Genomic DNA, 14,566 nt, shown 5'->3' on the forward strand with positions numbered 1-14,566 from the left:
TGCTCTCAGCAGGAATCCAGCCCGTGTTACCATGGACCGCTCACGGCCGTATAACACGGCCAGGTGCATTTGGCCTAAAGCAACTTTTTCTGGAAAAAATTGAAAATTTTTCATTTTCACAGCCAAGCGCTTCCTAATTCTGTGAATTGCCCGATGAGTCAAAGTGCTCACTACACACCTTAAAACATTCCTTGAGGGGTGTAATTTCCAGAATGGCGTGACTTTTTGGGGGGTTTCCACTGTAGGGCCACCTCAGGGTGTCTATACATCATATCTCCCAATTACCATTCTAGCTAAATCCGCTCTCCAAAAGCCATATGGTGGTCCTTCCATTCTGAAGCTTGCTGTGCGCCCATACATCAGTCTTTCAGCACACATTGGGTGTTTCTGCAAACTCCAGATTAAGGCCCCTTTCACACGGGCGAGATTTCCGTGCGGGTGCGATGCGTGAGTTGAACGCATTGCACCCGCACTGAATCCTGACCCATTCATTTCTATGGGGCTGTGCACATGAGCGGTGATTTTCACGCAACACTTATGCGTTGCGTGAAAATCGCAGCATGTTCTATATTCTGCGTTTTTCACGTAACGCAGGTCCCATAGAAATGAATGGGGTTGCGTGAAAATCGCAAGCATCCGCAAGCAAGTGCGGATGCGGTGCGATTTCCACGCATGGGTTCTAGGTGACAGTCTATTCACTGTATTATTTTCCCTTATAACATGGTTATAAGGGAAAATAATAGCATTCTGACTACAGAATGCTTAGTATAATAGTGCTGGGAGGGTTAAAAAAAATAAAAAAGTTAACTCACCTTATCCCCATGATCGCCTAGTTCCCGGTCGGTCTCTTCTTTAGCTGTGACTAAAGGACCTGTGGTGATGTCAGATCACATGCTCCATCACCATGGTGATGGACCATGTGATTGGAGCATGTGATCTGACATCACCAAAGGTCATTCAGCCCAAGCCCACAGCTAAAGAACAGACCGACCGGGAACTACACGATCATGGGGATAAGGTGAGTTAACGTTTTTATTATTTTTTAACCCTTCCAGCGCTATTATACTAAGCATTCTGTATTCAGAATGCTATTATTTTCCCTTATAACCATGTTATAAGGGAAAATAATAGAATCTACAGAACATCAATCCCAAGCCCGAACTTCTTTGAAGAAGTTCGGGTTTGGGTACCAAACATGCGCGATTTTTCTCACGCGAGTGCAAAACGCATTACAATGTTTTGCACTCGCGCGGAAAAATCGCGGGTGTTTCCGCAACGCACCCGCACATTTTTCCGCAACGCCCGTGTGAAACCAGCCTAAGGGTAATGGATTTTGAGTTTTGTTTGGCTGTTAACCCTTGATGTGTTGCAGAAAAAAAATAGATTAAAATAAAAAATTTGCTAAAAAAAATAAATAAATAAATAAAAATATAAGTAAAAGCGTTTTAATTTATTACCACATAAAGTGACATGTCAGATTTGCAAAAAATGGCCTGGCCAGGAAGGTGAAAACTGGCCTGGGGTTGAAAGGGTTAATTAGCTTTTTCTGTAATTGGCTCTTGTATGATTGCAAGATCAGAAAATCTGGATAAATGGATAGTTGTGATTACAATATGTAAGTATGGCTGCACAGTGTGTTGCTGCTATACAGTATAAGCTAGTTTCTTATCTTCCACTACAAAAGCTACTTTTCACAGGGGCAATTAAAACGGTCACTACAGAGCAGTGGCTTAGTTGGGGGGGGGGGGGGTGGTTCCACAAAACTGCAAAGGGGCACCTGGACGCATGGGCACGGTTACAGACAATGCTATTTACTGCGTCACAGGCAGCGCACTGTGTGCATTACCTTATTGCCATTTCATGTCACTAAATGGAGATGGGGAAATGATTGATTAATCATGAATTATTGATGATCTGTAATCATGTTAAGAGATTCACTTCCTATATACAGGTCCTTCTCAAAAACTTTGCATATTGTGATAAAGTTCATTATTTTCTGTAATGTACTGATAAACATTAGACTTTCATATATTTTAGATTCATTACATACCAACTGAAGTAGTTCAAGCCTTTTATTGTTTTAATATTGATGATTTTGGCATACAGCTCATGAAAACCCAAATTTCCTATCTCAAAAAATTTGCATATTTCATCCGACCAATAAAATAAAAGTGTTTTTAATACAAAAAAAGTCAACCTTCAAATAATTATGTTCAGTTATGCACTCAATACTTGGTCGGGAATCCTTTTGCAGAAATGACTGCTTCAATGCGGCGTGGCATGGAGGCAATCAGCCTGTGGCACTGCTGAGGTGTTATGGAGGCCCAGGATTCTTCGATAGCGGCCTTAAGCTCATCCAGAGTGTTGGGTCTTGCGTCTCTCAACTTTCTCTTCCCAATATCCCACAGATTCTCTATGGGGTTCAGGTCAGGAGAGTTGGCAGGCCAATTGAGCACAGTAATACCATGGTCAGTAAACCATTTACCAGTGGTTTTGGCACTGTAAGCAGGTGCCAGGTCGTGCTGAAAAATGAAATCTTCATCTCCATAAAGCTTTTCAGCAGATGGAAGCATGAAGTGCTCCAAAATCTCCTGATAGCTAGCTGCATTGACCCTGCCCTTGATAAAACACAGTGGACCAACACCAGCAGCTGACATGGCACCCCAGACCATCACTGACTGTGGGTACTTGACACTGGACTTCAGGCATTTTGGCATTTCCCTCTCCCCAGTCTTCCTCCAGACTCTGGCACCTTGATTTCCGAATGACATGCAACAGTCCAGTGCTGCTTCTCTGTAGCCCAGGTCAGGCGCTTCTGCCGCTGTTTCTGGTTCAAAAGTGGCTTGACCTGGGGAATGCGGCACCTGTAGCCCATTTCCTGCACTTGCCTGTACACGGTGGCTCTGGATGTTTCTACTCCAGACTCAGTCCACTGCTTCCGCAGGTCCCCCAAGGTCTGGAATCGGTCCTTCTCCACAATCTTCCTCAGGGTCCGGTCACCTCTTCTCGTTGTGCAGCGTTTTCTGCCACACTTTTTCCTTCCCACAGACTTCCCACTGAGGTGCCTTGACACAGCACTCTGGGAACAGCCTATTCGTTCAGAAATGTATTTCTGTGTCTTACCCTCATGCTTGAGGGTGTCAATGATGGCCTTCTGGACAGCAGTCAGGTCGGCAGTCTTACCCATGATTGCGGTTTTGAGTAATGAACCAGGCTGGGAGTTTTTAAAAGCCTCAGGAATCTTTTGCAGGTGTTTAGAGTTAATTAATTGATTCAGATGATTAGGTTAATAGCTCGTTTAGAGAACCTTTTCATGATATGCTAATTTTTTTAGATAGGAATTTTGGGTTTTCATGAGCTGTATGCCAAAATCATCAATATTAAAACAATAAAAGGCTTGAACTACTTCAGTTGGTGTGTAATGAATCTAAAATATATGAAAGTCTAATGTTTATCAGTACATTACAGAAAATAATGAACTTTATCACAATATGCTAATTTTTTTAGAAGGACCTGTATACTCTGTATCATGATCCTGTTCTTTGCTTGAGAAAGGCTCTATTGTTGAGCTGAACTTTGCTGTTAACACATGGGTGAATAAAGAACTTATTTTTTATTCTAAGAGTGCTGCCCTTCTTACTTTTTTGGGTAATAGATTATTCCCCTTGGGCTTGCACCTGATTGTTTTGTTTTAGTGTTGGTGCTGCAATTTATTGTATTCTATAAATACAATGAGGAACAGAAGTATTTGAACACCCTGCGATTTTGTAAGTTCTCCCACTTAGAAATCATCGAGGTGTCTGAAATTCACATTGTAGGTGCATTCCCACTCAGAGACAGAATTTAAAAAAATTCAGGAAATCACATTGTATGATTTTTAAGGAATTTATTTGTCTTGCACTGCTGAACATAAGTATTTGAACACCTGAGAAACAGCAAGAATTCTGGTTCTCAAAGACCTGTTACTGTATTCAACTCATTAATCTAACTTAGTAGCACCTGTCTGAGCTCTTTAAAGACCCCTGCCCACCCCACAGTCAGTCAGATGCCAACTACTACCATGGGCAAGACCAAAGAGCTGTTAAAAGACACCAGAGACAAAATTGTGGACCTCCACAAGGCTGGAAAGGGCTACAGGGCAATTGCCAAGCAGCTTGCTTAAAATAGATCAACTGTTGGAGCAATTGTTAGAAAATGGAAGAGGCTAAAGACGACTGTCAGTCTCCCTCGGACTAGGGCTCCATGCAAGAGCTCACCTCGTGAGGTATCACTGATAAGAAAGGTGAGGAATCAGCCCAGAACTACAAAGGAGGAGCTGGTCAATGACATGCAGAGAGCTGGAACCACAGTTTCAAAGGTCACTGTTGGTAGGACACGACACCGTCATGGTTTCAAATCATGAATTGCAAATGACCATCTGGATGATCCAGAGGAGGCATGGGAGAAAGTCATGTGGTCAGATGAGACCAAAGTAGAACTTTTTGGTCTAAACTTCACTCGTCATGTTTGGAGGAAAAAGAACTACTGTGAAGCATGGGGATGGTAACATCATGCTTTGGGGGTGGTTTTCTGCGAAGGGGACAGGACGACTGCACTGTATTAAGGAGAGGATGAATGGGGCCATTTATTGTGAGAGTTTGAGCAACAACCTCCTTCCCTCAGTCAGAGCATTGAAGATGGGTCGTGGCTGGGTCTTCCAACTTGACAACGACCCAAAGCACACAGCCAGGATAACCAAGCAGTGGCGCCGTAAGAAGCATATCAAGGTTCTGGAGTGGCCAAGCCAGTCTCCAGATCTAAATCCAATATAATATCTTTGGAGGGAGCTGAAACTCTGTGTTGCTCAGTGACAGCCCCGAAACCTGATAGATCTAGAGGAGATCTGTGTGGAGGAGTGGGCCAAAATCCCTGTTGCAGTGTGTGCAAACCTGGTCAAGAACTACAGGAAACGCTTGAACTCGGTAATTGCAAACAAAGGCTTCTGTACCAAATATTAACACTGATTTTCTCAGGTGTTCAAATACTTATGTTCAGCAGTGCAAGACAAATAAATTCTTTAAAAATCAGACAATATTATTTCCTGAATCATTTTTTTTCAAAGAGGGAATACACCTATAATGTGAATTTCAGACCCCTCCATGATTTCTAAATGGAACATTTTTGACACATGATCCTCAAATAAAGTAGGTATCCATCCGTGAAGCAAAAGTATGATAACTACAGGCTACTTAAAGGGATTCTGTCACCAGGTTTCATCCCTGTCAGCTAAACATATGCTGATGTTCAGGGCCTCATCAGGATTTCTAATGTGGGCTTCTAAATGTGATCCGTAGCCTTATTTTGCTAAAAAACAGATTTTACTAACCTGTCACTCAAAGAAATAAGGTGCCCAATGGGATGTCAAGGGATGCAAGGTGCCGGCCACACCCACCACCGTTCGTGCCCAGCGCCACCTTTCCAGACTTCTGCACCGCCTCCTAATCCTCTGTGACGCCTCTCGCTCTCCATCCCTCCCCCCTCCTCCTCCTGCTGTAAGATCTTGTGTGTGCGCACAGGGCTCTCAGAGGCTGGCGCCAGAGTGCAGGTCATACCTGGGTTGAGCGAAGTGCCGGCGCATGCGCACTTCGCTTTAAGAAGCCAAATCGAGAAGTCCGCACAGGCGCATCAGGCAGAGCCCTGTGCGCACGCGCAAGATCTTACAGCAGGAGGAGGGGGGAGGGAGGGGGAGGGAGGGAGAGCGAGAGGCGGCACAGAGGATTAGGAGGCGGCGCAGAAGTCTGGAAAGGCGGCACGAACGGCGGTGGGTGCGGCTGGCACCTTGCATCCCTTGACATCCCCTTGGGCACCTTATTTATTTGAGTGACAGGTTAGTAAAACCAGTTTTTTAGCAAAATAAGGCTACGGATCACATTTAGAAGCCCACATTAGGAATCCTGATGAGGCCCTGAACATCAGCATATGTTTAGCTGACAGGGGTGAAACCTGGTGACAGAATCCCTTTAATTATTTAATTTGTTCAATAACACATAGAATGAACCTGTGTCAATCACTGGTCCCCATTGACTATAAAGGGATCCGACTTGGATCTGGTTATTCCCATTAGATCCAATTACAGTCACTGGGGACCCAGCAGTGTCCGGCTATGCCAGGCACAGTAAACTACCAGGGTTTGCTCTGCACATTTGAACCTACAGTAATCCTATGATTTTAAACAGTTTTTTACTCAAATATCTGGAGGAATTGCTTCCCTTTCTGTGGGTGAGTAGCACATGCATCTTCCAGGTGGTATGTAATGCCCCCACAATTTCCTTTTTCACAGTCAATAGAGATACAGCTACATATTTCTACAAATCTACAAACTTAGAATTAGAGTTGAATGAATAAAAAGTGTCTAGTCCACTTCACCTACTTCTCTTTGAGATCAATACACTAAGCACTGAGGGGAGGAGAGGGGAAGGGAAGCTGCTGGGCATGACAATCTACTACTGAATGCAGGAGGAGGAGTACCAGAAGGATAGACAATATTGGGCACTGCCAGAGAGGAAAATGTAATAGCCATAAAAAAATATTTTGTATGTATACTACTTCATTTAAAATGCCCTATTTATTGAATATTAATACTTTTTGTGGGATAACCCATTTAAACTACCTTTGAACAGCTGCCCAAAAGAACAAGGCTAAAACCTCTCTCTCTTCAACTACATCCATCTACATTTTACAAATACTCATACTTCCATTGCATTTAATATAAGCTTTTATACGGTCAGTATCCATGACAACATCCTTAGCAGGCTGGAGTTGTGCAAGAAATAACAGATTATAAATTAAGTGCGTTACTCAATTCACAGCAGTAACTTTGCATGTTAAGGATATAATGATACGTTTCTGACATTTGATCACTGACCAAAATGCTAAAGAGGCCACAGTTCTCAAGAAGGCCACAATGGTGATGTGCTTATCTGCTTCAAATCTCACCTTAAAGTATTTATTCTGTTCTACAAGCTGCAAATTAAAATGATTCATGTCACAGACTTATCAGAGCGACATTTGGTTTTCTACAAGATACTCCAGGCTAAACATAATCAAATTTACACAGAATCAAACCACTCCATAAATCAGTAAAACTACTTGAAACATATTCTGCTCTTGTCAAGAAATACAGGACCGTAACAATACTTCTAATAGCATCACCTTTGCTTCTCCACAGGGTTTGAAGTGCTAAACTTACTAAAGTCAATAAGGAACCTTCCAAATCCCTGGCGCTGGTACTGAGGCAATATCATAATACACGACACATTGTATTTCTGCTGGCAAAGTTTCTCCTGTAAAGAAAATAAACAAAATAAAATTTCATTATTAAATAAATTAAGAGAATAATCTGATAAAAAATAAATAAAGAAATAAATAAATACAGCACTGCTTTTACGTGTCTGTGTCCCCTAATGGTTAAAAGGGTTTTCCAGGACTTTTATACTGATGACCCATCCTCTGGATAGGTCATTAGTATCTAATTGGTGAAGTCCTGACACCCAGGACCCCCGCCGATCAGCTGTTTGAGAAGGCAGCGGCACTTCTCTCAGCTTACCAAGCACAGCATCATACATTGTATAGCAGCTGTGCTTGGAATCACAGAGCTGCTCCTAGGCCACATGACAGATGAATGTATAGTCACTAGCCTAGGAAAGAAGGCCACTGCACTCACAGGAGCACCGCTGCCTTCTCAAATAGCTGATCGCGGGGGCCCCTGGTGTTGGACCCTGACTGATCAGATAGGTCATCAGTATTAAAAACTTGGAAAACCCCTTTAATAATGAAAAAAAATATCAAGTATACATAATTTTTGGGATATAGGAAAATTTCACAAGCATAAAGAGCGAGAAAAACATTCAGTGTATCAGAGGCATTTCCTGTCCTGAATGCTGCTCCTATAACATGGACCCACAGCTTAAGAATGATTTATAGTGCAGTGTTTTGCTGCCTGACCTCAACTCTAGAGCACTGCACTCGCATAACGCCAACAGTACAAATCATTGGAGCTAATGTCAGGCAGTAACCGGCAGCATTACACTGTAAATCATTAGAATACTGTGTGTCCATGTCACAGGAGCAACATTTAAAGACAGGAAATACATACAGAGCTTATTTCTCACACTGAATACACTCATGTGAAATTGGTCATAGAAGAAATCTAGAAGTAGGGGATTTCATTTTTTTACATGTCTAGAGTGGTGACTGCAGACCAACCAGCTTTTCCTCCTCTTCCACATTGGTGGAAGTTTTCAAACCAGTACATTACAATGCATTACAGTGCAAAGATATCTTACTTGCCATTCTATAAATCCATGGTAAAGGCCCATCCCCTCAAGTCTAGTATAAAGATTAGTAATTCGTTTTAGCTGGAACCCTACCTTTGAGAAGTATCCAACTAAATGACAACCCTTCTTGTCATTTTTGGTGAGGACATAAAAAAGGAAAGGCTCAACATCATAATAGAGTGTTTTGTGGTCCAGAAAGAGCTTGGCTAGCAAACATAAATTTTGGCAATAGATTTTGCTGATGTTCCCATCCACCTGAAAAACAAACATATTTCTCATGTTCATATCCATGTAGAGCCGTTTTCTTTATTACGTAAAGACATTACATTTCTGCATTAAGAAATTTTTTATCTCCTGGCACCACAAATAATTTTTGTTTTTCACTCCCTCCCTTCACATAGCTTGTTTTTTGCAGGGGGAAAAATTCTTTGTGGGCTAAAAATGAAAAAAACAATCTGCAATTTCGCCATTGTTTTTTAGGTTTTGTTTTAGTACAAGTATAGTTTTTTTTTCCCTTATACTTTACTACCTTAAAAAATAGTTTTGTGTTGCCATGGTTTCAGACAATGGTTTTATATTTATGTCTGTGGACTTTTTGATCCTTTTTTGTTTATTTAGGTTTTTTGGAGGGTGTGTGGGGCAAGGCAACCCAAAAAACGGCAATTCAGGCATCTTTTTTTCTGTTACGGTGTTCACCATGGAGGATAAATTCCTTCATAGTTTAATAGTTCTGACTAGGGGTGGGCAATATGGCCTAAAATCTATATTGCAATATAATTTGAAACATGTGCGATATGCGATATATATTGCAATATATTATTTTCTTCTGTATGTATACAAAAAGTACAAATGACAAAACTGCCATCAGACATGTGCCCCAGAGCAAGTGCCATCAGCCCCATGACATTTGCCATCATCTGCCATCAGACATGTCCCCCAGAGCCAGTGCCATCAGCCCCAAGCCATGTCATCATCTGCCATCAGACATGTCCTTGTCCCCCAGAGCCAGTGCCATCAGCCCCAAGCCCCATGGCATTTGCCATCATCTGCCATATGTCCCCCAGTGCCATCAGCTCCAGCCCCGTGTGGCATTTGCCATCATCAATTCTGCCATATGTCCCCCAGAGCCAGTGCCATCAGCCCCAAGCCCCGTGGCCATCCTTTGCAAATAGATCATCCCCCCCGATCCTCCAGCCCCCCCAGAAGAATCGCTATACTTAACTTTCCTGCAGGGTGCTTGGCAAGTAGGCAGTCCGCAGGTGTTGTGTCTTCTTCCCAGCATGCATTGCAGAACTTGACGTCACACACAGGGTCAGCCAGCAGGCTAACGCTGTGTGCACGCCAGGCCCTGGCCACTGCACTACAGCGTGGTGCGGAGACGGGAGCCGGAGCCACGGAGCGGTGAGAAGCTTCTTCAATTCACTACCACTCCGTGGTCATATCGCGGTCCGGCGATATTTGCCATACGGACAAAATCTGTATAGTTGCACTGATTCATATCGTCCATATCGCATATATCGACCACCTCTAGTTCTGACATTGCTTAACACGACCATACCAATCATGTTTATTTTTTTTTATTCTTTAAAATTATATGCAAAATCAGCAATAGGAGTGAAGTTAGATTTTTTTTTTATCCTTTTTTAAATATATATTTTTGAACTTTTTTATTATTATTGGTCTCCTGAGGGGAAGTGAACATACTATTGCAGTCTATGGAGATTCTGACAGATTTCTAGATATTTTACAAATACAGACATGGGAATCTTCACAAGATTCCAGGCTGCGACAGCAACTGGTGAGTAGCTTGCGATTTTGACACAAGGTCAAACAGAGGAGTTTTGGAAGCATCTGAAGGCTTGAATGACTGGAAATGGAGTTATCTACCATCCCGGTCAGGGGTGCACAGCCAATGAGGCGAGGTGAGGCGATTGCCTCAGGCAGCACCAGGTAGGGCCAAGAATGGGGCAGTGGAAGGGCCATGGGCAATGAGTGCTTACATTATGGAAACGCTCATCTCTACTGTACATATTCAACTGCATCACTCTAGTCAGGACAGCAACACAGTTGAATGCAGCAATGGGGCACAGGAGCAATGTATCCCTGGCCACTGTTTCCTCTAATAGGCTTTAGTCCTAGTTCCTGTAGCTTATCAGAGGCCGGTGTCATCATTATCTCACTGCCTGAGCCGGGCTGCATAGAGCTCAGGGCACAGACTAGAAGAGGTCTGTGTCTTGCACTGCATCGCTGACAGCAGAATGGAGGTAAGTATTTGAGTTTATTATTTTTATTTGGCAGCATGATGTTGGGTAACAATGGGTTGGGGGTAATTATTTTGTAACTGGAGAAAGCACCATGGGGACATTTCAGCTGTAAAAAGGATCATTTTTGTACTGGCACACATTATAAGGTGTCCACAATGGGGACATTTGTTCTAATGGGGGCACTAAAAGGGGGGATTTTTATGTACTGACACATGTTATAAGGGAGCAATTTTTGTACTAGCACATAAGGGGGCATTTTTTGTACTTAGCGCACATTATAAGGGAGCATTTTTTGTACTGGCACACATTCTAAGGTGGCCACTATGGGGACATTTGCTCTACAGGGGACACAAAAAAAAAAGTTTTTTTTGTACTCTGGCACAAGTTATAAGAGAGCATTTTTTGTATTGGCACACATAAGGGGGTATTTTGGTACTCACACACATTGGAAGGGGGAATTATTTTTTTGACAAACACTAAAAGTGGTCATTTTTGGAGAAGATAAGGAGAATGTCTACATCAGAGGAGACGTCACTGGATGTAAGAGGTATGTGGCACTGTATTATCCTGTATGTTTTGTAGCTCTGTATGTAATCTTTTCCTAGTTTGTCTTTAACAGTAGGGCTGGAAAGAAGGGACTAGGTCAAGAAATTGGCATTGGGGAAGGGGGGGGGGGTTTAAAACAATCTGCTAAATAAAATCACACATTATAAATAGCGACCATTTATTATTAAATATCAAAGTTAATGTTTGTTATGGTGATTATATATATAAATTACTACTGTAATACTAATACTTCCAGATTATGCAAGTGGCATAATTACATTAATAAAAATTACCAATGGGGGTGTGTGGCTTGCACACTGATGGCATCGGCTGCTTAATCTGAGATATCTGTCTGCAGCACTGAAAAAGCAACCTGGCCCATCCTTATACTACATTTTAATAAAGCAGTCACAGTAGAAGAAGTAATAGTCTACAACTTTGGCTGGTGATAACTGCCAACTGTTGGACTATCAGCAGAAGACCCTGACATTATGGCGAGAGAACTCCTTCAAAAGGGAATGCCACTAGTTTAAGGGTCCATTCACAAGTCTGCAAAACACGAACACCGGACATGTACGTTCCGCATTTTGCGGACCGCACATGGCTGTCACTTTAATAGAAATGCCTTTTCTTGTCCGTGTCTGTGGACAAGAATAGGACATGTTAAATTTTTTGTGGAACGGAAGTGCGGATGCAGACAGCACACTGTGTGCTGTCCGCATCTTTTCCGGCCCCATTGAAAATAAATGGAACAGATCTGAATCCATTTTGCGGATGTGTGAATGAACCCTAAGGAGATGTCCAAGTTGTAAAAAAAGAAAATGTCCCTTCAGGTAGAAATGATCATATAAATATAACAGAAAATATACTCACCTATTTCACACACTAACCCACCCCGCCGCTTCCAGCGCCGATACTCCGATCCTTTCAACCAGGCTTTGTTTGGTTGGCTACGACAATGACGTGACTATGTGCTCTACATTACCGCAGCAGCCAATCATTGGACTCTGCTGTAATATGCCATATAACATTATTGCCTGGGAAGGAGGATGTTTTCTTTTCTAATAAGTTAGACAACCCCCTTAACAACATCACTATGTAACCATACGCGGCGTGTACTGGCTGTGTAATACAGCTGACAGCCAGCAGCAAGGAACATTATCGGAGATAACTTCGATCCTGGTCATTTACCTCTCAGATTCCACGGCAATAGTGACCATAACATCTCCGTCTGTCCCCTGATCAGAGCCACCACAGAGAAATCGTTGGGCTCCAATCAGTTCCTATGACAGACTAATGCCTTGTGAAGGCTCCCAGGCCTGCCAAACACTTCCTGTTAAGCCATGCTTGCAGGACGGTTTGACAGGCAGACTGTCAAAATCACAGACTATAAGAGTATACTATTGCAGTCTATAGTATAAGCGATCAGGGGATTGCATGCTCAAGTCTCCACTTTAATTAACAGGGCCAGGCGTGATGATGCTTTCACGGCCTGGCCCTGTCAATCAAAGTGCCGTGAGCGTTGCAGTTACAGAAAGAGCTGAGCCTCTAGGAGTAACAGCAATGCCCCAGTTGCTCCTAGAGCAGTGATGGTGAACCTTTTAGAGACCGAGTGCCCAAGCTGCAACCAAATACCCACTTATTTATTGCAAAGTGCCAACACGGCAATTTAACTTGAATACAATATAGTATATATTTCATGTACTTTATCATATAGCTATAATAGCTTAATATCCTACATTCAGTGCGCTGCCTGTGCTGTTCATAGTGCATCCTGTGCTGATGAATGGCAGGAAAAGTCTAAAGCATATTGGTACGTCATAGACTTTTTCCAGGGCGCAGGTGCCCACAGAGAGGGCTCAGAGTGCCGCCTCTGGCACCCGTGCCATAGGTTCGCCATCACTGTCCTAGAGGCTTGCTTGCATATATTTAAACATCATTTTTCACAGCAGTGCAGACATATATGACCATGGGACCAACACAGATGCCTTCAGCTGCCAAGTGCACATGCAAAAGGTCTTCCAGTTTTGTAGGTACATATCTGCTGACAGATGTCCTTGACAGTGACCCAAGATTTTCATCAGGGTGTCCATCATCAGTATATGCCGCCCTCAAATTCCCAGTAAGTTCAGTTGTTGACTGTAGGTCAGTGAATATGAGACCTACCTAACCTGTCTGCCAACAAATGAGAAATTTACACTATGCTTAAATCAAAGAAAAACTGTAAAAATAAACTACACTATAATTTTGACAATAGAAACATATTAAATATAGTGACATGGAATTACTCACTTCAAATACAGAAAGGTCATCTTTCCGATAGATTTCACTGGCAGGCGGGTGGAACCAGCCACACTTCTTTAAGTGTCGCAAGAGGATAGTCTTACTTTTCATATACTTCAGACAGAACTCACACAGGTAAAGCTTAGGTAATCTAATGATAAAAAAAATAAGAAAAAAAATTGCATTCTGTGTGTTTTTTCTCTCTCCTTTTTGCATACCAATTTATAAATTTGACTCAATATATACATAATGAACATATAATTACTAACAACGTCAGGATTTATACTGTTATTAATAAGAATAAGACATAATTATTTAATTTTTCAGGCATCTACAGACTCCAATTCAAGGGGTATGTCCATGATTATGAACCTAGCTCACTGTATCCGATTTGTGAAATAAACAATGGGGCACATTTATTAAGACATTTTAGACGCTGGCAGTGGATCCACCAAAGTTATGTCCTTTTATATCACACATTATGTATATGCTTACTATATAACACATGTGATATATACAAAAATCCCATTGCTAGACTTAGGATATACAATGACATTTTTTTATAATTACCTCCTACAAAAAAGACCTTAAATAGGAGCCCACTGTACAGAATTACACACAAATGATGTAAATGACACCTCTAGACACAGAAATCGCAGTATTTTGAAAAGACGCATCAAGACCGCACCAAAAACGCAATCGTGTTTTTTTGGGAGAAGCTGCAAATACACAAGATGTATATAACCTAAACCAAATCTGTAAGATAACTAAAGGAAAGACAGATATCAACTCAGGAACAGTACAGATTGTGGCAAAAACAGGATTCCCGATTTTTGGGACAACCACCCAGATGACTATAAAAAGGGAGACCACAAAAAAGCAGGAAACCACTAAGGAAGGAGTAAAGTATACTCCAAGACGGTGTTTTAGACCTGTTATTGTGGACTATTTCCACCACTTTACAACTATGGATATATAGGAGAAACGATCCAAGCAAAATTCGATAACCCAATCTGTATACAGACACTGCAGTGAAACGTCCCTCCCGATGCCCTACTGACAGCAGAAGTGTGAGCGCAAGATGACGGATGTAGTGCCGGCACGCATGATAACTCGAACTTCGAACCCACGGGATCACACAAGACGCCCAACGCGAAC

The 14,566-nt window shown here is 42.2% G+C and overlaps 1 protein-coding gene across 2 annotated transcripts in view; it reads right to left on the minus strand.

The window, feature by feature from the left end:
• The window catches only part of KAT6B (lysine acetyltransferase 6B), a 258,661-nt gene that overhangs the window by 79,143 nt on the left and 164,952 nt on the right, over window positions 1-14,566 (minus strand). For both annotated transcript variants that reach the window (XM_044297450.1, XM_044297449.1), the window contains exons 9-11: window positions 13,418-13,559; window positions 8,409-8,570; window positions 7,229-7,322 (exon numbers count right to left, since the gene is read on the minus strand). In XM_044297450.1, coding sequence (XP_044153385.1) covers window positions 7,229-7,322; window positions 8,409-8,570; window positions 13,418-13,559 — 398 coding nt within the window. The remainder of the gene's footprint in view (window positions 1-7,228; window positions 7,323-8,408; window positions 8,571-13,417; window positions 13,560-14,566) is intronic.

This window comes from Bufo gargarizans, chromosome 6, assembly GCF_014858855.1.
Source record: "Bufo gargarizans isolate SCDJY-AF-19 chromosome 6, ASM1485885v1, whole genome shotgun sequence".
NCBI classification, from domain to species: Eukaryota; Metazoa; Chordata; class Amphibia; order Anura; family Bufonidae; genus Bufo; species Bufo gargarizans.